Here is a 24294-nt window from a genome sequence, read left to right as displayed (position 1 = left end):
TGACTGAGACACATCTCCGGTCAATAACCAATAGCAGAACCTAGATGCTCATATTGGCTCCTACATATTCCACGAAGATCTTTATCGGTCAAACCGCATAACAACATACGTTGTTCCCTTTGTCATCGGTATGTTACTTGCCCGAGATTCGATCGTCGGTATCATCATACCTAGTTCAACCTCATTACCATCAAGTCTCTTTACTCGTTCCATAATGCATCATGCCGCAACTAACTCATTAGTCACATTGCTTGCAAGGCTTATAGTGATGAGCATTACCGAGAGGGCCCAGAGATACCTCTCCGTTACACGGAGTGACAAACCCTAATCTCAATCTATGCCAACTCAACAAACACCATCGAAGACACCTGTAGACCATCTTTATAATCACCCAGTTATGTTGTGACATTTGATAGCACACAAGGTGTTCCTCCGGTATTCGGGAGTTGCATAATCACATAGTCAGAGGAACATGTATAAGTCATGATGAAAGCAATAGCAATAAAACTAAACGATCATTTATGCTAAGCTAACGGATGGGTCTTGTCCATCACATCATTCTCTAATGATGTGATCCCGTTCATCAAATGACAACACATTTCTATGGTTAGGAAACATAACCATCTTTCATTAACGAGCTAGTCAAGTAGAGGCATACTAGGGACACTCTGTTTGTCTATGTATTCACACATGTACTAAGTTTCCGGTTAATACAATTCTAGCATGAATAATAAACATTTATCATGATATAAGGAAATATAAATAACAACTTTATTATTTCCTCTAGGGCATATTTCCTTCAAGTGCCGCTTCAATAAATTTGCCAGGCTAAAAAAGTTCTATTCACAGATATACGGTCGGACTTCGAGGCTAAGTAACCCCGTGTTTTCAGGTGCTGGGCGAGTTCGGCCAAGCCGTGGTCAAAGGGTGCTATTCCTTTGGAGGTGGCTCATAGTATCCTTTAAAGGGAAGGAGTCATGAATTATCAAAGAAGGGGAACTTCTCTGTCGAGCCAAGGACTTCGGATTCGAGGTCATTTACTTCAAAAAAGGTCGTCCTCGGCATAGAAGACCAGTTCGGGGGATACTGACGGTGTCTTGGACTAGGGAGTACTAACCTAGTAGGCCCATAGTTCTCGGGTTGGGCCCGTGGGCCCACATTCTCACTAAGGAAGACTCCGGAAGCTACATGCCTGGATGTGATCAAGACTGTGCCTGCCGAAGACTTGACGTATACTCCAACACATCTCCGACCGCCTCCATTCGATCCCCTGGATACCGACCATGTAACCCTAGATGCCCTACCTGGCGTGTATATAAGCCAAGGGGTTTAGCCCGTAGGGGGGACTTCAACACAATATATTCTCCTAGCCCTAGATTTAGAACATATCTTACGATCTCGTGGTAGATTAACTCTGTACTCGATACATCTCCATCAATATAAACAAGAGCAGGACGTAGAGTTTTACCTCCATCAAGAGGGCCCGAACCTGGGTAAACATCGTCTCCCTTGTTCCTGTTACCAGCGATCCAAGATCCACAGCTCGGGACCCCCTACCCCGAGTTCTGCCGGATTTCACACCGACAATCATCGGCACGACGCTGAATGGCTTCCGAACCATAGAGGCCGGAATGCAAGAGGTCTTCAAGGGCTTCATCAGAAGTTTCGAGGTATGCATCCTAGCCTCTTTCCGCATGCACTTTGGCTTAAAGTTAATATTATCAGTAGCCCGCGGATAGCACAACATTTGTCCGAAGACTTTTTGTGAGCTGCAACATAGCACATGTGAATGCGTGGCTACTTTGTAGTTGACGGTATCTATCCTCCATGGGCTACCTCTGCCAACACCATCTCTAACCCAGTTGGCCAGCAAAAGTATCACTTTGCCCAAATACAGGAAGCAACTAGAAAGAATGTTGAGAGGGCATTTGGAGTTCTGCACGCACGTTTTGCAGTTGTTCGTAGACCTGTTAAACAATGGGATCCAGAGTCCTTGTGGGAGGTGATGATCTGTTGTGTGATCATGCACAACAAGATCGTGGAGGATGAGGGTGAGGATGTTGCGACATCTCTTAAATTTGAGAACACGGGCGATCCTATCAAACTTCCTTACCAATATCCGGACACATTTAAAGAATTAGTTCAAATGCATCAACAAATTCAGCATCGAGCAACTGAAAAAATATCTGATTGAGCATCTATGGACGGTTAAGGGGGACAGTAATGTTGGAGTGCAATATGTGAACTTTTTTAAATTAGAACTACTGCTGCATTTAAAATTTTAAACTATTTTAGACAATATATGCAGTTATTTGAACGTGCGGACTTAAAAATGTACTTAGGCCTCGTTCGGTTTGGAGGATAAGAAAACACAGGAATAAGGATTTCACAGGAAAATTTCCTATAGATGCATTCGGTTTGGAGGAAGCGCGTACGGGAATTTCATAGGTTTCATTTTCTCTGTTTTTGGAGGAATGTACACATCCACTCAAAACTCATTTTTTTTCTCGAATACGCACGAGAGAGTGCGTATCATTCATTAGAGAAGAAAGGGTACGAAACCCATGTCCACCGTTACAAGGTTATTTACATGCGGATTTCCCGCCTACCCTCTGACTACCAAAGGCTACTACTCGCTCACATCCCACGCAACTGGAGCTACCTCAAACCCTATGGTATCCTCCTTGAAGAGACCCGCTTTCGCCCATAGATGTCCTTCCTCGTGAATCCGTTGCATGGCGTGTTGAAACGACGGCGTTGCTCCATTAAACACCACATCGTTCCTATGTTTCCATATTGTCCACATGACCAGCAGACATTTAGCTCTGTGCACTTTCCGGTTAGCCGAGGCATCCTCCTGCTGCAAACACCATTGCTCAAGCGAATCCCCATGTCTGGGCTGAACCTCCACCTTGTTGGCAAGTCTGCTCACCACCAGCCAAATCTGTTTCGCAAAGCTACATTCCAACATCAGGTGTTGCATAGACTCTTGTTGCTGATCACACATGGGGCAGGCTGCTTGGTGAGGTAGGCCGCGCCATGCAAGCCTATCTGACGTCCAACATCTATCCATTAAGGCCAGCCAACTGAAAAAACGACACCGTAGCGGTGCCTTGGATTGCCAGGTGAAGTCCGCAGTTGGTGAAACTTGTCGTCTGGAGAACCTCGCCGCATATATGCCGAACGAGTTGAAAAACATCCACTGCTCTCCCATGCCCAGGTCACAGAGTCTTGACTTTCATCATCGAGTGTAATGCTTGAGACGCAAGTCCACAGGAGGAGGTATTGATCCAGTGCCTCCGGTGACAGTTCTGTGCCAACATGCAATGCCCAACTGCCATCTCTCAACACCTCCGCCACCAATTTAGATTGTCGCACACGTTTTGGAACCCGACCGTATATGCTCGGTGCTATATCTCTGACTCGCTCGCCCATGATCCATCTATCCTACCAAAACAGAGTAGCTTTCCCATCGCCAACTGTCGTCTGTGTAGCCGCATCCACTAGGGCCTGTGATTCCGCCGGTATAGTAATCGGATAGTCGACCCAAGGTATTTCCTTATCAGCTTTCCTCAGCCAGGCCCAGCGCGCCCGAAGAGCTTTGTTAAGCCAAGGTAGGTTTGGCAACCCTAATCCACCCGCCCACTTGGGCGTGCAAACTTCCTCCCAAGCAACCGAGCAGCTGCCTCCACCAGCCTCCTTCTTACCGCACCAAAGGAAGTTTCTACATATCTTGACTAGCGCCGCCAGCGTCCTTGCAGGAAGATCAAGAGCCATCATGGTGTGGATAGGTATAGCACATAGCACGGATTGTATGAGCAATAAACGGCCACTCTTAGGCAGCATTGCCGCCTTCCAAAGTGGGAGGCAATCCGCCACATGGTCCACCAAGTCCTGGAGTTGAGCTGCCGTAGCCTTCCTTATCATGAGTGGTATGCCCAAATACTTGCACGGAAACAGCGAGGTCGAGCATCCCAGGCTGTTTGACACCCACTGTATCTCTTCCTGGGAGCAGCGAATTGGCACTGCTGAAATTTTGCTCATGTTGACCAGAAGTCCCGAAGCTTGCCCAAAAAGATGAAGGATTGCTCCGCAAGTGGTAGTTTCCACCTCGTTTGGTTTGAAGAACACAATCACATCGTCCGCAAACATAGACACCCTATGTTGCAACCGAGCTTGAGACAAAGGTGCCAGCAACCCATGCTCCATGGCGTGCTTAAACAGCGCAAACAAAGGCTCCATGCAGAGAATGAAGATCATGGGCGAGACAGGGTCCCCTTGTCGCAAGCCTTGACAAGCTAGGATCGGTTTTCCAGGGCAACCATTGATCATGATCCGAGTGGAGGAGGTGGCTAGCAGTCCACATATCCACGCTATCCATTTTTCACCAAAGACAAATCGCCTTAGGACCTAGAGCAGGAAGGGCCAGCTGATGGAGTCGAAGGCTTTGGTAATATCCAGCTTCAGCATAACTGTCGGCGATTTGAGAGCATGTAATCTTCTGGCCCTGCATTGTACAAGCATAAAGTTATCATGGAGGGATCTGCCCTTGACGAAAGCGCTCTAGTGCAGTCCCACAAGCTTTGGCAAGTCCTCAGCAAGTCTAATGGCCAGTATATTGTCGAAGATTTTGACTGGACCACTGATAAGGCTGACCGGGCGAAAATCTTTGATATCCACGGCCCGGCCTTCTTCGGCAGTAGAGATACAAGGGCTTTGTTTACTGCCCCCAACCCACGCATATCTTCTCTGTGAAAGTGGTCAAGTGCGCTCATGAAATCTGCCCTGATGATCTGCCAACAAGAGACAAAGAATCTACCGGTGAAGCCGTCAGGGCCCGGAGCTTTGTCAAATGGCATCCACTTGATGGCCTTAATCACCTCCTCCTCTGTGAAAGGAGCTTCCAGATGCCTCAAATCCCGAGAAGGAAGATCCAAGATATCGAGATTTAACCTGGCTTCTCTGGGCCGCGTCGATCCAAGCAGCTCCTGAAAGTATTTGTCGGCAACCTCCGCAACCTCATCCTGCCCTGTGTACACAATTCCATCGCGTTGCAGCTTGTTGATGATGTTCTTCCTCTGTCTGTGTCTAGCATGCCGCTGAAAAAATGCCGTGTTGGCTTCCCCACTTTAAGCTGCAGGAGACGAGATCGCTACCTTGCAATCGTCCGCTCCAAAGAACACAAACCCAGCAATTTCCGCTTAAGAAGCTTCCGAAGTACAAATTCCTGATCGGACAGAGCCCTCGCCTCCAATGCCTTATCTAGGCGGTAGATGATTTCCATGGCAATTGCAATTTGCAGACGCACATTACCAATCCACCGGTCATTCCAGCTCTACAAAGCCTTGGCCGTGGCGTGCAACTTGTTGTCCAGCACAATAAAGGGATTACCCGTCGAGGGTAGGGATTGCCAGGCCAACTTGACCGTGTCCAGGAATCCATCCGCCTTGGGCCAGAAGCTTTCAAACTTAAATCGTCGTCCCACCTCAAAATCCGCATCCAAATCAACCAAGAGCGGGCAGTGATCGGAGATCGCCGAACCGAGCGACGTGAGAAGGCTCATAGGGTATACATCTTCCCAAGAATTAGTGACGAAAATGTGATCAATCTTCTCCATAGTTGGGTCCCTCCGTTCATTGCTCCAAGTGTAACGCCTACCGTTTAGGTAGAGCTCCTTCAACTCAAGCCGATTGAGAAAAGCACGCATGCGAGCCATCATGCGCCTGTTTACAGTGGCCTTATTTTTATCCTCCGGGTCACCAACAAGTTGAAGTCCCCAACAATCGCCCACGGGCCCACATGTAAGTCCCGCACGTCTCTGATCTCCTCCAGAAAAGCTACTTTCTCAGCGTCCCCTTGAGGACCGTACACACCTGTAAGCCACCAAAATGGCGTCCCCTCTTGCGAGATGAGCACCGTGAGGGTGTTTTGAGTAATGTGCCTATTAGTGACTGAAACCACCAAGTGATCCCATGCAATGAGAATTCCACCTCTAGTGCTAGTGGCTGGAACGTAATAGAAGTTCTCAAATTTATTGCCAAGGCATTGCCGCACAAACTCGGTCGTTATCACCTCCATCTTAGTTTCTTGGAGACACACAATATCCACTCTAGCTGCCACTACCGCTTGATAGATAGTAGCTCTACGAGCCGGAGAGTTAAGCCCTCGCACGTTCCACACTAGTAATTTTGGTGGGTGAGTCGACATCAAGAGATACCCACATCCACAACGACAACCTAGGGACGTTAGTGTCCCTGCACTACCACATCTTCCTCTCCTTGCAAGGGCAGGATCGACGCGTCCCAGCCAAAGAGCGCCAAAATAGCCTTCACATGGCAGTCGAGGAGTGGCTTGTCGAACAACTTCGCATATGCTTGAAGAGCCTCATCACTAATCGCATCCCCCTCATTCGCCAGGCACAGCTTTTTTATTAGGACTGATTGCTGCTTGGACGCCTTGGAGCCCTTGCCGCCTTTGGCAAGGCGAACACTCCGCCGCGGTGTGGTAGTGAGGGGCTTCTTTTGACGAGGTTTTCTTTGCTTTGCCGGCAGGTCACGAGCGGGTGGCTGCTCTAGGATGTGCGAGATGGGGGCACGCAGCTCAGAGCAGAATTGCTCAACTCGAGTGAGAAGGGGTGGCGTCGCGACAGCCTGAGAGGGAACCACCAGAGGCTCGTCTTGTTGCTCAGAAAGGCTGACCAGAAACCACCCAGCATCGCGATTGCATGGCGGTGTCACATCCCCACGCAAAACCGGTCCCACCACAGGTGTCGAATCCGCGGTCCAGCCAGATAGAAAATCCAGACCAGGGTGGCCCCGGCTGCCCATATCCTCCTCGGCTCGCGGGCGCAACTCCTGTTGCACATTCTCGATGTCCGGAACCACCCCTTCATTGGATAGGCATAGATCCCACTCCCCAATCCTGACACGCGGGGAATCCTCCGCCAGCATGGCCCGAGCAGCTCCCGAGGGCGAAGATGTCGCCCCCACCCCTGGGTCCATCCGCTGAGTCCGTCCTGGTTGGTTGACAGAGCCCAGCTCCACATCCCGAAGCTGCCTTGGAGGCCCACCTTGTCTCGATCCGCCAGGCGAAAAAGCGCCTCCACTGCCAGCGGCGGGGCCGACCCTACTCTCCACTGACGCCACGGGCCCCCTTATCGATCCCTCTAGAGCCCCGCAGGATGCCAACGGTCGGTCCGCACCGGTGTCCACTGGCCCACACCCGTCACCCACGATCCTGGCATCGCCAGCTGTCTCCCATGACTCAGCAACCGTGCTATCACCTTTATCTTGTTGACTGTCCACCTGATTTTGAAACCCAGCCCGCTGCAGCGGCGACGGAGCAGATGCCGCCGACGAGCCCGCCGCTGATGTGCCCTCGGCCGACGACGGAGCGTCCACGCCACGACCACCCTGCGGGCCTCGCACCGGCCCGCTATCAGCGCCATCGGGGTTGCCACCATCCGAGGGCGGGGAGGGGGAGGGGGCGGCGGTGGAGGCGAATTGTGATAGCCTGGCTTAATAGGGATGATAGACTACTCATACCAATAAGGAATTCCTTCTTTTTCGGAAGCCCATTCGGACATAACTCCAAAGTTAAGCGTGCTCAGCTTGGAGTAGTTTCAGGATGGGTGACCGACCGGGAAGTTGCTCCCGGGTGCGCACGAGTGAGGACAAAGTGCGCAGAAAAGACTAGTATTGATCTGTGGGGCCAGTCTAGATCCCGCCAGGAGTAATGACCACCGGTGGGTGTGCCCGGGGCGTTACAAGTTGGTATCAGAGCCGACCCTCGCGGTTACACGGATGTTTGCGGACAGGTGCGCGGTCATGTTGTGCATGACGTTTGTGACCCGTCGTGGCACACGGCATGGCACATATGTCGGACTGGAAGCACAGATGTATGTGCCAAGAGGGAACCTTCCTGTGGCCCGACGAGGACGTCGGTTCCTCTGAGTGGGCGTGTATGTGATAGCCTGGCTTAATAGGGATGATAGACTACTCATATCAATAAGGAATTCCTTCTTTTCCGGAAGCCCATTCGGACATAACTCCAAAGTTAAGCGTGCTCAGCTTGGAGTAGTTTCAGGATGGGTGACCGACCGGGAAGTTGCTCCCGGGTGCGCACGAGTGAGGACAAAGTGCGCAGAAAAGACTAGTATTGATCTGTGGGGCCAGTCTAGATCCTGCCATGAGTAATGACCACCGGTGGGTGTGCCCGGGGCGTTACACGAATCGCCGGCGAGCTCGCCCACACGGATGGCCTCCCCAACCTGTGAGATGGACACTGGGTACCAGAGGGCATCCTCCTCCCTCCCAACAGCCACCGCCCTCCCGCAACGACAGCCATGCTCCTCCACCACCAGAATCCGCCTGGACGGAATCCTCGTCGGATCGTCAGTCCTCAACCAGACCTTGAAGTCTGCCATGTCGCTGCGGGCCGCCGTGGAAGACGCCACCTTGACCACAATGCCCAAGCCATGCAGGAGAACCTCCGCAGTCCTACGCGTCCAGGTGTTCGCTGGTATCCCCCGCATCGCTAGCGGAACCTGGAAAGGCATGGCAATGCTGGTGGCCCTGGCGTGCCGAGACCACTGCGAGAACACAAGATCAAACTGCGGTGTCCCGGCGCGGCCCCGCCTGAGCATCCTGTTCCTCAGCTCCACCGAACTACACAGCACAAGGAAATCCTTAGGAAAGAACTCCCTGATCGACATGTCACCAGGCGCAAATTGCAACTCATCCACAATGGTTGCCGCGGCCGTGGCCAAATCCGCAGCTTGGCGCGAACCCACGACAGTCACCACGACAGCCCTCAGCAGCTCTTCCTCCAGAGCGCGCAAGTCCGGACCGGCCTCCAGGAAGACGCAGTCCACCTGATCCTCGAACGCAGGCCGCCGGCAAGCCTGCGACACCACCGGCTCGAAAGGCACCGAGAAGCCAGGGCCACGAACGCTCTCCACCGACTCTGCCTGGACAACCCGACTCCACGGAACCCCCAAACGGACAGCCCCCGCCGGCACCGGACCAGGAGGAAGCGGCGGTAGGAGAGGCTGACGCATCGCCAGCGCGACAGGCGCCGGGAGGGAGGGCGGGGACGCAGCGCCGGAGGTGGGCGGGGCGGATCCACAGGCGAATGGCTGCGGGGGCGCCGCCGTGGGTTGGCACAGCCCCTTGAGATGTGCCCATGCTCACCACAGCGAACGCACATGGGCGGATTTGTGCAGTTGGCGGAGATGTGGCGGTCACTGCCGCGGTTGTAGCAGCAGCCAATCAGCTCCGGCGGGATGCGGCCCCTGGGGGGCCTGGAGGAGGGCAAGATGTCGGGCCACCTGCCCGGAGGGGAGCGCGGCCTTGGGGGCACCACCCGCCGCTCCGGCCTAGCCTGCCAGCCACCGGCTGCCGCAGCACCAGAACGGGGAACGGAGGGCCCGTCACGGACGATAGGACCCCGCGCCGTCCCGACGACGTCCGGGACCAGCACCATCGATCTCAGCAGGGGCCTGGCGGGGGCCGGCGGCGGAGATGGGATCGCCGAGGAGCCGGACGAAGCCGCGGAGAGCGACACGCGGGAGGCCATGGTGGACGCCGGATCCGGAGTGGAGTCCGGCGTGGAGAGGTGGGCGCCGGAGCCGGAGTGGCCGCCGGCGCAGGGAGCAGAGGGGGGGGGGGTAAGGTTGCCATCCTATCAAATTCCTATACTACTTCTAATTTCTATATTTGGTTTTCCTTCAAACCGAATGAGGCCTTGAGGTCGGATACATGCGGGTAGCGTTAGTATGACCGACTTCGTGTTCGCGGACAGGTTGCGGGAGAGTTTGCCTATTCATCACAATCTACTCATCACTCGTTCTCACGGCACGAGGGAAACTTCCTCGTGCTCACTGAATACAAGATAAGTGTTTAAAACCTGATTCGTGCTCCCACGGTTTTACAGAATTTGTAGATACAGGATTCCAAACTCCGAGATCCTCAGAGACAAAATCGGGAAACAAGAATTGACAGAAGGCCGAGGTGGGGCACGGTGGTTCCTCTCCTCGGGCCGGTCGTCCGCGGTCTCGCTCGCTCGCCTCTCCTTCGTTCCCGTGGCCGGTCTACGTGTCCCCTTCCGCCCCGTGCTCGTGGCCGCCTCTCCACGTGTGTGCGCGCTACCCCCGGCCTTTCCGACGTCACTCGCTCACCCGCTCACTCTACTACATTTACACGCATGACACCCCGCCCCGCCAAGCGCGCACGCACGCCATTCCACCACTTCCATCCTCCCACCGCCCACCGCTTCCACTCCGGAGGTATGGCAATGGGCACGTTCCCCTTCCAGTGGCCCATGGAACCCCCGCCCGCGCCGCCCTCCGGCCTCGGCGGCAGCCTGTTGCCCTCTCTGCTCCCGCCTCCGCCCGCGCCGGTGCCCGACGACGGCGCGGCGTACTACGCGGCGGCGGACATGCAGGCCTCCTCTATGCCCGAGCTGGCACCGCCATTCCCGTCACGGGACGCGGTCGCCGCCGAGCTGGCCATGCGGCGCGCGGAGGAGGAGGTCGCCGGCATCCGCTTGGTCCACCTCCTCATGAGCTGCGCGGGCGCCGTCGAGGCAGGCGACCACGTGCTCGCGGCCGCGCACCTGGCCGACGCCAACGCCTCGCTCGCGGCCGTCTCCATCGCCTCCGGCATCGGCCGCGTCGCCGTTCACTTCACAGACGCGCTCTCCAGGCGGCTGTTCCGGTCGCCTGCCACTCCCCCGGCCACCGATGCCGAGCACGCCTTCCTCTACCACCACTTCTACGAGGCGTGCCCCTACCTCAAGTTCGCGCATTTCACGGCCAACCAGGCTATCTTGGAGGCCTTCCATGGCTGCGACAGCGTTCACGTCATCGACTTCAGCCTGATGCAGGGCCTCCAGTGGCCCGCTTTGATTCAGGCCCTCGCTCTCCGCCCCGGCGGCCCGCCGTTCCTCCGGATCACCGGCATTGGCCCGCCCTCCCCACCAGGCCGCGACGAGCTCCGGGATGTCGGTCTCCGCCTCGCCGACCTCGCACGCTCCGTCCGCGTCCGATTCTCCTTCCGCGGGGTCGCCGCCAACAGCCTCGACGAGGTCCACCCGTGGATGCTCCAGATCGCGCCCGGCGAGGCCGTGGCGGTCAACTCCGTGCTCCAGCTCCACCGCCTCCTCGCCGACTCAGCCGATCAGGCGCCCATCGATGCCGTTCTTGACTGTGTCGCCTCGTTGCAGCCCAAGATCTTCACGGTCGTGGAGCAAGAGGCGGACCACAACAAACCGGGGTTCCTCGACAGGTTCACCGAGGCGCTCTTCTACTACTCGGCAGTGTTCGATTCTCTTGACGCGGCGAGCGCAAACGGCACGGGCAACGCGATGGCCGAGGCGTATCTCCAGCGGGAGATCTGCGACATCGTGTGCAACGAGGGCACCGCCCGCATGGAGCGACACGAGCCGCTGTCGCAGTGGAGGGACAGGCTGGGGCGCGCGGGGCTGAGCGCCGTGCCGCTGGGGGCGAGCGCGCTCCGGCAAGCCAGGATGCTGCTCGGGCTGTTCTCCGGCGAGGGACACTCCGTGGAGGAGGCCGAGGGGTGCCTGACGCTCGGGTGGCACGGGCGGCCGCTGTTCTCGGCGTCGGCGTGGCGGGCGGCCGCCGTCGGCTGCGACGCCGACGGCGAAGATAACCACACCAGTAACAACAGCAATTTTAGCGGCAGTAGTGGCGGTGGTAGTGACAGTAATAACAGCAGCAGCAGCAACGGTAAGTGTAGCGGGGTTGTTGGTGCGAGCAACATGTTTTTGTAATCGCGGGGTGGTTCCATCGTAAATCGCGGTCCGCAAATCTCAATGACATGAAACTCTCGAGCTTAGCATCGCATCGTATCTCTTGCTGACACTGCCAAACCGAGTGGAGTATTTTTATTCTGCAACACTTGGCATCTCAACTGTTTTAATATCACGAGGAGTCAATCCGGTGCATGCATGAGCACAGTATAGAAAATGGGAAGGTTAGGTGGGAGGGGACATCTCATATCTTGGATCCCTTGGCTTTTTCTAAGCTTAAACAAATAGTATTTATTATGTCACACAAATCCACACCTTGATGAAACGAGGCTCAACGAATCTAGCGTACTACTGTACTACTACTAGTTTGTGAAACAGAAGGTAAAATGATGAAAAGCCAGCCTAGTTTTGTGAATCAAGATGAATCGCTGAGAGTCGCGAAACACTGCACAATTCCCCCTCGCAGACGGCGATCTGCAAGCCGAGCCATCATCATGGTCGCCCTGCGAGCCAAACCGACGATGACCGTGCCTCACTGCTACTGTACTGTTGGTGCGACTATGGGAATGGGATGGATACTGACGTGGATGTAGTACGGGGAAAGCAAATCGCATCAGGGTCTTCCGTTATAAGATGTGCAAGCTGTACCACGGGACGGGACAGTCGGCCTGTCGATTACTGAAAACTGGTTGCAGTTTCCAGGCTGGTCGACTACTGAAAACTGGCCGCAGTTTCCAGTGGGCGCATGCGGTTGAGCGGATTCTTCGTAGGTGCGGCCGCACGGCAGCGGAGGATACCATACACTCTACCAGTCTGTCACGTGTTGTGGTACTGTTCTGGTACTCCTACCAACGTACGCCTGTGATCGTCACGTCGTCGGCGCTAGGCACTAGTAGCTACTACGAACCTTTGTGGAAAAACCCAGTAGCTACCTGTAGCAGGCCAGCACACGGCGCAGGCTGAAACGGAAGGTCGATCGGTATCGTAGATCCATTGGTACTAGTAGCTGGTAAGGCTACTGCTGCTACGCTACTGCTGTGAACGGCGGGGGCAGAGGGAAAATGTGCTGGCGCGGCAGTGCGGACCACCACGTTCACCTGCCGCAGCGAGCCGCCCTCCCCGTCGCATGGAAGGACGGGTGGCTGCCGCCTGCTGGGGCACGCCACGCTTCGGCTGGGGCTTCTCGCGCCAAGCACCACACGCGACGCGCGCACCGCTCCAGCCGTGGTGCTATTGATGCGGTGCACAGCGCTGCTGGGCTTCGTCACCCCGGAGCCGTTGGATCACAGCAGCAAGCCGGTGAACGTCGTCAAAACCACCGATGGGACCTCTGGACCCGCCTCACGCGCCTCCTCCGAAAAAAAAGTTTAGGGAGTTTAGGGTTCCTGTCTCCAGTCAAGGCCATGAGCGTAGTGGATCCCAACCCTTGTCGACAAAAGGGTTCCTGTCTCCAGTCTTTTTTATGGTTTATGTCCACCTAAAAAATACAAGACCGCCACGTCTCTATGAAGATGGAATAAAGTTCTCCCCGTCTAGTCCCATCCCGGTGATACGTCTAACATCGTCGGTGGCGTGTGGATCTGTGCCTATGACGGATTTGTCTTTGACGTATTTGCTCGGATCTGGTCATTGTCCGTCTACGTTCGTGTGTCTTCAGTTTAGATCCTTGCAATCTAGGTTACTCTTCATCGGTGACAGTTGTTGTTATGTTGCGCAGGTCTTATGGCACTTGGCACGACAACTTCTCAATTGTCTACTACAAAAGTTTTGCCTGGCTCCGACGAGGGAAGGGCAATGACGATGGTGCGCATTTGGCTCGCTTCAGTGCTTCTAGTCATCGTTAGGTGGACTATAGGGATTTGGATGTAATTTTTATTATTTTCAGTATTTATTCTACTGTCATGATTGAAAATGAATATATCGGTGTTTTTCAAGAAAAAGAAAACCCACCGAGGGGATCGAGCTCGTGACCTAGTCCCATGACATATGGTCACTAGTGGTCCTGAGGTATAACTGGCAGCATCCTTTTATTCATACATAAGCTTTTTTTTCAGAAAAGACTTCAGGATTATATTGCAGATTCACCACTAGTATAAGGGACCCCAAAAGTAAATAAAATTACAACTCTGTCCTTAGACCACTCAATGCAGACTAATCTAGCCAAAGCGAGTTGTAGGCGCACGATCGCCGTCGCCACTCCATAACCGGAGCAAGCATCCTTTTGAAGACGACCGTGGTGACCAGGAAGTCTACGTGCTTCATCAACAAATGACCAACACACCGAAGAGAAGGCTGACATCGTCGAATCTTCGCCGCAAACCAGTGATACGCCCCCTACATCACACCTAGACCCAGCCCCTACACCACCGATGGAGAGCCGCCGCGCTGACCAGCCAGAGGACACCAGACCTCGCGATATCCTCAGATCTCTGAGGAGCAACCCCCCCCTTCTTCGATCCACCGTTGCCACCGACGGGGAAGGGAGCCGAGCCACCACTGGATCCATAGATCAGCGGGAAGACCACACCACCCAGATGTCGTCAACGCCTACACCGGCAAGGGAGAGGAAGGACGGCATATTTATTTCTTTGGAACGGCGTCAAAGTCCTCACCAAATCGATGCCATCGGCCACTAAAACCTACCCTATCTACACGCCTGATGCAGAGAAATAGGATCCCCACCTCCTCCCGCTGGGCACTTGCCTCTCCATACATAAGCTTGTTAATTACAAATAATGGTCCTAATAGCACGAGGAATCTCATAAATCCAACAGGACCTAACATCATACTCTGTTGATTTGGTAAGACTAATCTCATAATCCAATATGACCTAACATCCTACTTTGTTGATTTTGCAAGAGATTAACATGGACAAAGTACAAGAAACAATCTTTGTAGCCCAAACCTTGATATCATGGACTAAGGAGTGTAGAGGACCTATCAAGGTAAGATTCCTTGACCTTTTTGATCATCGACAAATAGTCCGAAGCCACCATGATTCACGGCATACCTATATCTCCAACAATAACTTAGGCTTGACCAAGTGACATGGCTTCTGCAACTTCGGGATCTTGAATTCAAGCAAAATAGCCTCTGCTTGCTGCCTGCACCATCCCCTGGTGACAATGTATCACCACCCCAAACCCGCACATGTAGGCTGAAAAAATATTGTTGCATCCACATCGATAAGCATTGACCATTCTGGTGGTGGAGACCAATTTTGGTTTGACTTTAAGAACTCGTGTATGGTGGAATTTGCCGAACTAAAAGAATACAAATTGATGAACTCATCATAAGCTTTCATCTTTCCCGTCACACGAAGTGGATGAATTAAGGCCCAACCATTACGGTAGACATTTCTATGCTCCCAAATATGCCAAATAGCAACAGCCAAAACCATGTCATGAAAAACAGTAACATTTGGTATCCACAGTAATATACATTGTCTAATATGGATGAAACTCTTTAGGTTCAGGAAAAATGTCAAACTCACTTTTAAGTTCTTTTCCGACTTCCTTAACACAGTGACAATGCAAAAAAGCAGTGTTCAACGATTTCCTCCCTATTGCAAAAATAACAATTATAACTTATTGTTATCAATCCTACCCTAAAGTTGATTGATAGCCTCTAGGGAGATAGTCATGAGCCAACCTCCATGATACTAATTTCATTTTATTAGGACACTGAATTGCCCAAAATTGCTTCCACATTTTCTCCAAGAATATCTATTCGGATGTCACCCGTTGACATATGCCTTCCACTCTCTCAAAAAATTCGGCTTTCTTGCAAGATTATAGATAGATCCAATCGTGTAGGCACATACGGAGGGAAACAGTAGTGGAGAAGTGTTTAAATGCATGAAAAATTTGGGGATCTTTATTTAACAAAAGCACAACTAGAGTAGTCAGTCATCATGCTACTAACAAGGAAAGGAGGTACCAACCACTGTAAATTCCACCATATAACCAACCACCGTTAGCATTGTGTTGAAGTCTACGTGCAACAATCGCTCCAAGGTTATAATTCCTTTCACCAATGAGAGCGGTGTGAATGAGGCTCAAGTCTGGCGCACAAAGTATGCTAAAATCTTGCTTGCCTACTATGCATTTCCCGTTAAATAATGCAAAATACTGAATTGCGGGAAAGTGAATGCTCTTTATTCTTCCTTGTCTCACTCCCCTATTTTCACCGTAACAAAGGCTAGTCAAGAAAGACTCGTACTCAACTGTTGGTGGCTCATCAAGCGAACCCCAAAATGAAAGTTTGCAATGGTAAGCAAAATTCTCCAGTGGGATAGTAAATGGATTATCATAAAGCATAAACGACACCCTAGACTCACGCGGAAAATATTTAAATCCTTTGACAAATGATTCAGTGAGAACTTGGTGTTGTTCACACTTATCTGAAAGGTAGGGACCGAGGCCGACATTGTGAACATATTGCTCAAATTCCTCCTTAATGCCCACACACACCATATATTCATCGCTAGGCCATAAACATGTCTTGGTGGCGGCATCTCGCATGGAGCTTTCACTAGGTTCAACATAGGACCGATGAGCAGAACTGTCACTAGAAGATGCCCTCGAGGATCGTCTCCTCGAAGAAATCCTTCCAAATAGGTTCATCATATCCGCGTACAATTTTCTGAAAATAAAACTTTTGGGGTGACAAAAATTTGTCAACAAAACTTTATAAGATGGATAGCAACTACTCATAGGGACACATAGAGGCCATAGCAAGCATTCAAACTACTTAGAACACTAAGAATTTAACATGCAAGCACATCTACAGCAGCACCAAGAGTAGTGTCGGCGTCCTGGGAATGGGGGTCCCCAGACTTGCCTGCCTGCAGCCCACGGCGTGGCTCCACCAGCGGCCCCGTACGGCCCATCTTCACCAGCAAACACTCAACACCCTCGCGAGGGGACAAGCCTCGCGAGGCGGACGACACAAGACCTCCTTGGGAGCGGCCTCACTAGGCTGGCTCGCGAGGGGCGGAGAGATCAAGGCAAGGGGAACCTCGCGAGGTTCCTACGACGTCAGCCATGACGACCAAGGCCAGGCGGGCGCCAGTGCGCACAGTGTCCTTGTTTCTTCTTTGGTGCTAAAGGGGGCAAGCGCAGGCGAGGAGTCCCGAGGCATCAGGCAAAGGTTTCCATATCGGTGCAACGAGACCAAGACCAGCAGGACGGTAGGAATAAGGTCACCGTGGAGCCCAAGACGGCGTCACCACCAGAGCCTTTGGCAGGCGAAGACCACCTTTAGTCAGGATAGCTTGTACTAGTTGTCTTCCTTCGAATTTGGCCGTTGTTGGCTCCCTTCCCGCTCAAATATTTGGGGAGTAGACCAGGGCCTCTATAAATAGGACTAGCCACCACCATAGGGATCATCCCATCTTGGACTAGATCCATCCTCACCCACGCAAGTTCACCAAGCACAAGAACACCTCTCCTCAGGAGGCTGTTCTTCCCCTTGTACGGTTCATCCTCAGCCCAAGAGGCAATCCACCACACCACACTGGAGTAGGGTATTACACCACAACGGTGGCCCGAACCAGTGTAAATCTCGTGTCTCTTGTGTTGCGGGTTCGTCGAGCTAGGCCTTGAGATCGCGGTGAGGCTGAGGGCGTGATTAGGTAAGGGGAGATCTTCGCGCGCACCCCAGTTTTCGAACCTCAAGGGTTTTGCCGGAACCCGAAATCCGACATTTGGCGTGCCAGGTAGGAGTGCACCGAAGCTTTCCTTCCGTCGATCCGCGTCCCGTTGCTTCGTCGCATCCATGGCGGACACTCGTCGAGCCCGCGCTGAGCGTCGGGCCGCCCTCGCCGCCAGCATCGCTCAGACCGCTCCTGTCGGCGGGCCTCCCCGTCGTTCCCCGTCGCCTGCCGCCAACGCCGCCACCGGCCCGGCGGGAAACGAGCAGCAAGCATCCTCACCGCACCCCTCGGTGCGGCGGGACGGCCGCACCGCCACTCCGTCGCTGACCCCGGCCGGCTCGCCGTCTCACGCTCGTCACGCTCCCACGGACGCGCAGGCCGCGCTGCTCATGGCACGCGAGCTCCTGCGCTACCGCCCCGTCGACGACCTCTACGAGGACTATCTGGACCGCATCGCCGAGCTCATCAGCACTGCAGGGGGCTCCCCTGCACCGTCCCTCTCGCTGCCTCGCCCTCCGCCGCGACGTGGCACATAGAGCGCCTCCACCACCTCTGCACCAAGACGGCGTCCCGGCGCCAAGGCGTGCGGCCCCTCGGCGCGACCCACCGCGCCGGGCGCACGCAAGAAGAAGGAAGCTGCCAAGAAGTCCCCCGGTCGCGAGAGAACGCACCCGCGCTCCCAGCGCCACTGCGACAAGACCGTGCGCTGCCTGCAGTGGCGGTGCGCGGACATCAAGGGCAGGCTCCGCAACAGCAAAGGGTCCCGGTGGCCACCGCAGGCTGCCGCGCCTTCACTCCTGAGCTGCGTAGCGTCGCATGGCCGGGCAAGTTCAAGCCAGACCTGCCCCTTCGCTACGACGGCACCCCCGACCCCGCGGAGTTCCTGCAGCTCTACGAGCTGAGCATCGAGGTGGCCAATGGCGACGAAAAAGTCATGGCGAACTGGTTCCCCATGGCTCTCAAGGATGGCGCTCGTTCGTGGCTCCTGAACCTGCCCCCGGGTTCGATCTCCTCCTGGAACGAGATGTGCGACCGCTTCGTCACCAACTTCCAGGGCACTCGCGACCGTCCTCCGGTCGCGGGTGACCTGCGCCGCATCAAGCAGAAGCCAGGAGAGACCCTCCAGAAGTACATCCAGTGCTTCAACAACGTTCGCCTCAAGATCCCCAAGGTGACGGACGAGGCCATCATCTCCGCGTTCTCTGATGGCGTCCATGATGTCAAGATGAAGGAGGAGCTCGCCATCCACGAGGAGCTATGCACGACCATAGAGTTGTTCAACCTGGCGACCAAGTGCGCAAGAGCTGAGGAAGGGCGCCTTTCCCTCCTCGAGCTCCCGGCTGCTGACCCTGAGGAGAAGGCCAAGGCCAAGGACGTGAAGCGTAAAGGAGTGGCCGTGCTTGCAGCGGAGCTGGAGACGAAGTGCGGCCGGGACATTCCCGAGTCGTCCAAGACCAGCCGTCCGTTCTGTGCCTTCCACAACGTCCACATCCACAACACTAATGACTGTCAAGAGCTCAGGGCCATTCAAGACGGACGCCTCGGTCAATGCCCCGAGCGCAGCGACCGGGGCTACGGCCGAGGAGGAGGAGGACGTGGCGGAGGACGCTGGGACGACGCGGCCCCTGCCAGGAGTGGCGCGACCGACCTCGTGAGGACCGCTGGCAAGACCAACCTCGTGAAGGCGCATGGAGGGATCAGCCTCGCGAGGACCGCCCCCAAGGCAACGCCGGCCTTCCTCCGCTGCCGCCATCGCCAAGAAGGAGCGACACCCACCATCAGGACGAGGGGGCTGGGGGCTTCCAGGAGCCGCGGGCTATCGCCTGCATCTTGGGCGGAGCTCAGGCCCCAGCTTCTCAACGCATCTTCAAGCAGTTTGCTCACGAGGTGAACGCAGTCCTCCCCAGGCTCAAGGCCACGCACCCGCTGCTACCTCTTGAGCACTGCGTTGGTTTTCCCTGGAAGAGGAAAGGGTGATGCAGCAAAGTAGCGTAAGTATTTCCCTCAGTTTTTGAGAACCAAGATATCAATTCAGTAGGAGGCCACGCTCAAGTCCCTTGTACCTACACAAACAAATAAGAACCTTGCAACCAACGCGATAAAGGGGTTGTCAATCCCTTCACGGCCACTTGCAAAAGTGAGATCTGATAGAGATGATAAGATAATATTTTTGGTAATTTTATGATAAAGATTAAAAGTAAAGATTGCAAAATAAACAACAAAAGAAATAGCTTGTTGACGGGAAATTAATATGATGGAAAATAGACCCGGGGGCCATAGGTTTCACTAGTGGCTTCTCTCAAGATAGCATAAGTATTACCGTGGGTGAAAAAATTACTGTCGAGCAATTGATAGAATTGAGCATAATTATGAGAATATCTAGGTATGATCATGTATATAGGCATCACGTCCGTCACAAGTAGACCGACTCCTGCCTGCATCTACTACTATTACTCCACACATCGACCGCTATCCAGCATGCATCTAGATTATTAAGTTCATAAGAACGGAGTAACGCTTTAAGCAAGATGACATGATGTAGAGGGATAAACTCATGCAATATGATATAAACCCCATCTTTTTATCCTCGATGGCAAGAATACAATACGTGTCGTTTCCCCTACTGTCACTGGGATCGAGCACCGCAAGATTGAACCCAAAGCTAAGCACTTCTCCCATTGCAAGAAAGATCAATCTAGTAGGCCAAACCAAACTGATAATTCGAAGAGACTTGCAAAGATAAGCAATCATAAATAAAAGAATTCAGAGAAGATTCAAATATCATTCATAGATAATCTTGATCATAAACCCATAATTCATCGGATCTCGACAAACACACCGCAAAAGAAGATTACATCGAATAGATCTCCAAGAGAATCGAGGAGAACTTTGTATTGAGATCCAAAGAGAGAGAAGAAGCCATCTAGCTAATAACTAAGACCCGAAGGTCTGAGGTAAACTACTCACACATCATCGGAGAGGCTATGGTGTTGATGTAGAAGCCCTCCATGATCAATGCCCCCTCCGGCAGAGCACCGGAAAAGGCCCCAAGATGGGATCTCACGGGTACAGAGAGTTGCGGCGGTGGAAATAGGGTTTCAGCTCCTGTTATGATGTTTCCAGGGTATATGAGTATATATAGGCGAAAGAGGTCGGTCAGGAGAGCTACGAGGGCCCCACGAGGGTGGGGGGCGCGCCCAGGGGGCAGGCGCGCCTCCCTGCCTCGTGGCCTCCTCGTTGATTGCTTGACGTCCACTCCAAGTCCTCTGGATCACGTTTGTTCCGAAAATCACGTTCCCAAAGGTTTCATTCCGTTTGGACTCCGTTTGATATTCCTTTCCTTCGGAACACTGAAATAGGCAAAAAAAACAGCAATTTGGGCTGGGCCTCCGGTTAATAGGTTAGTCCCAAAAATAATATAAAAGTGTATAATAAAGCCCATTGAACATCCAAAGCAGATAATATAATAGCATGGAACAATAAAAAATTATAGATACGTTGGAGATGTATCACCCGCTTAGATGGTCCAAGTGTGCCATCACCTTCAGTTCGGCAGATCAGCTCAAGTGCGCGGCCACCGCTGGCGCCCTCCCGATGCTTTGCTCACCCGTCATCAGCAATGTGCAAGTCACCAAGACCCTCATCGACGGCGGCGCAGGGCTTAACGTCCTGTCCGTCGAGACGTTCGACAACCTCCAAGTGCCATACGATCAGCTTCAGCCTACCAAGCCTTTCTCAGGAGTAACCGACTGCTCCACCACCCCGATAGGGCAGGTCAGCCTCCCTGCCACCTTCGAACAGCGCGAAAACTACCGCACCGAGCTCATCGACTTCGACGTTGCCCACATCCGTCTGCCGTACAACGCCATCCTCGGGTATCCAGCCCTGTCCAAGTTCATGGCAGTGACACACCACGGCTACAACGTCCTCAAGATGCCAGGAAGCAGCGGTATCATCACAGTCCCCTGCGAAGAAAGAGATGCGGTGTGCTCCCTCGAGCGCGCCTTCGAAGTGGCATCAATCGAAGACCCGGACAACAATGCAGCGCAGCACCCTCCTGAGGTCGCCCCCAAGAAGAAGAAGCAGCTACTCCGCACAGGGCCTCAGGAGAGCGGCGCCTCAAGTGGAGCCACGTCATGATCGCCGCCCGCACCTGGGGCACCTCCCTCCCTCGCATAGGAAGGCGCGCCCGGCGCCCTCCTCGGGCAGGGCTCGAGGGCTCTCTTCTGGAGGGCCTCAGACCTTGCCAACATCATGAGGGAGGCGCCCGGGCACCACGTGGAGGCGTGCTTCGCAGCACGGTTCCCTCAGGAGGACACCGGACGAGGAGCGCCCAGCGCTCAGGAGTTCATTGCCAAGACCACTCAGGAACTACAAGACGCGAGAGCCATGCGCGGCGATCGCCGCCCGCCTGGCGCGGCCCCCCATCCAGGCGAAGATGGCGGGCTGCGCTTCTGCGTCGACATCCCAGGGCTCAACAGGGCCGCATCTCAGGAGCTCTTCTGGCCTTCACGCGTGGGACGCTGCGAGGGCCCACCTCACAGCTGCGTTCGCATGCCGTTTGGCCTACCGAGTGCGGCGTCCACCTTCCAGTGCAACCTGCGGAGCATCCTGGTGGCTTAGGAGGCCAGGCATCACGCAGTCCTGATGGAGATGGAGACGGTCCTCAAGGAACCGCCCGGACCCCCAGATCCTCCCAAGACTCAGGGTCCCGGTGGCTCATGAGGAGCAACCCCTTCACCACGCGTCTTCAACTGCCCCAACATTCCTTCAACAACAGAACCAGGTGACATTTTCCAAGTTTATTTGGCTGGGAGCACCCCTCGGGCTGCATCATTCCCAGGCCGCATGGGTCCGTCTCTGCGGCATGTATCCTTTTACATCTTTGGCTTACTTTGCTGGGGGCGCCCCTCGGGCTGAACCATCCCCAAGCCGCTCGGGTCCAGCCCAGTGGCATGTATAGTTCTTGCGTTTACCTAATCCCGTTTGCTTTCCATGCATAATTCATCTATGGTTATCACCTGCTTGATTGTCACCCACCATGAGAGCCGCGCGCCGAGCGTCTTTCTTCAGGATCCTTCGCATAAGGAGGCTAGGCACGTCGTCTGTGCTCGGGCCCGTCCCTGCAGCGTCGATAAATCCAAAGGCTGAGCTTTGTCTGGTGGGTCGGCCCTGTTCATGTCACCTCCTGGGGTCGTTGGTGCTTGGCCTTCTCATGCGGTAGCCTCAGGAGATTCGTTCGGCGCAGGTTGTCTAACCATCTCGCAGGACCACCACAGCCACCAAGAACCAAGACCAGGTGCAACCCGCCTTGAGGTAGGGCCTCGTGAGTCCTGCGCTGGCTCACGAGTGCCCAGACACACCTCGTCTAGCCCTGCCGTGCAAGCCACGTGTCAGGGTGGGGCTGTACACGCCCGGGGGCTCTCCGGAGTAGGGAGTCCCCTCCCACGTACCAGTGGAAGCACCATGCTTCGCACTGGCCGTCGACACTGCCGAGGAGCGGCTATGCCCGTGCAAGTGCTGAAGCACTATGCTCCGCGCTGGTGATAAACAACTGAGGGCGGCCTCATGGCTGCATCAACCTCAGGGAGCCCTTGAGCTCAGTGTCTGGCCCCATCGCAACACCTTCCCTCGGGAGAGTTGCGCGAGGGGGATGGACACGGGGCCTGCGCTCGGGTCACACCCAAGCGTACGCCACCCAGCCAGGTCCCCCGGACTTGGTCGATGCGCGCCCCTCCCGAGCCGAACCTCGACGAGGGCAAAGGTATGAAGGTCGTTTGAACGTCAAGGGGGACTCCTGAGCATCGCGACTCAGGAGCCTAACTGGCCACGTAGCCCCTCCCTCCTTGGTCCCGTCTTGGTGATCCGGACGACCGAACGGCGGTTGAGGTATGCGCGGGGTCAGGCCCTGCCGACGTAGAACACTAGACCTATCCCTGCATTTCCTTTTTGTAAGCTGTTTACGCGTCAAGGGGGACTCCTGAGCATCGCGACTCAGGAGCCTAACTGGCCACGTAGCCCCTCACTCCTTGGTCTCGTCCTGGTGATCCAGACGACCCAATGGCGGTTGAGGTACGCGCGGGGTCGGGCTCCGCCGACGTAGAACGTAAAGAAAATGGGAAGGAAATCGCAAAATCTCAAAGCAAATATTACAAAACATATTGTTCTCCAATACCAAACGCAAGTTTAAACGCCTCCACGAGGCACGGTACATGTTGCAGGAGTTCAAACAGGAAAAGAGCCGCAAGCAAGTCATCCCTGGACACCGCCGTCGCCTGCAAGGAATGCCCCTTCCTTGGTGGCGTCGCCTTCACCTGCACCGCCTGCCGGAGTGGCGGGATCAGTAGCACCACCGGTCGAAGACGCGAGAGCGAAGGCGTGAAACTTCTCCAGCAGGGCCTCCACCTGGCCCTTCACGGCTGCGGCGGCGGCTGCGCAGTGCTCGTCGTCCACAGGCTCCAGCAGCTCGTCAAGGCGGGCGGCGGGGTCGCTGTCGGTGTCAAAACCGGTGGATCTCGGGTAGGGGGTCCCGAACTATGTGTCTAAGGCGGATGGTAACAGGAGGCGGGGGACACAATGTTTACCCAGGTTCGGGCCCTCTCGATGGAGGTAATACCCTACTTCCTGCTTGATTGATCTTGATGATATGAGTATTACAAGAGTTGATCGACCACGAGATCGAAGAGGCTAAACCCTAGAAGCTAGCCTATGATTATGATTGTTGTTGTCCTACGGACTAAACCCTCCGGTGTATATAGACACCGAAGGGGGCTAGGGTTACACAGAGTTGGTTACAAGGGAGGAGATCTACATATCCGAATTGCCAAGCTTGTCTTCCACGCAAAGGAGGGTCCCACCCGGACACG

At 54.4% G+C, this 24294-nt stretch overlaps 1 protein-coding gene across 1 annotated transcript; it reads left to right on the top strand.

Annotated features, from left to right (window-relative positions):
• The first annotated feature begins 10188 nt into the window (after positions 1 to 10188).
• LOC109778087 (protein SLENDER RICE1-LIKE 1) lies at positions 10189 to 11858 on the top strand. The gene has a single exon (XM_020336638.3). It carries the CDS (start codon positions 10204 to 10206, stop codon positions 11791 to 11793), a length of 1590 nt encoding a protein of 529 aa, XP_020192227.1. The 5' UTR covers positions 10189 to 10203; the 3' UTR covers positions 11794 to 11858.
• The last annotated feature ends 12436 nt before the right edge of the window (positions 11859 to 24294 follow it).

Source organism: Aegilops tauschii, chromosome 3, assembly GCF_002575655.3.
Source record: "Aegilops tauschii subsp. strangulata cultivar AL8/78 chromosome 3, Aet v6.0, whole genome shotgun sequence".
Taxonomy (NCBI): Eukaryota; Viridiplantae; Streptophyta; class Magnoliopsida; order Poales; family Poaceae; genus Aegilops; species Aegilops tauschii.
This window is presented reverse-complemented; position numbering and strand designations above follow the sequence as displayed.

What these genes read in the sequence shown, in the direction of transcription:
- LOC109778087 (XM_020336638.3), top strand. Translation starts at nt 10,204, where the DNA reads ATGACACCCCGCCCCGCCAAGCGCGCACGCACGCCATTCCACCACTTC.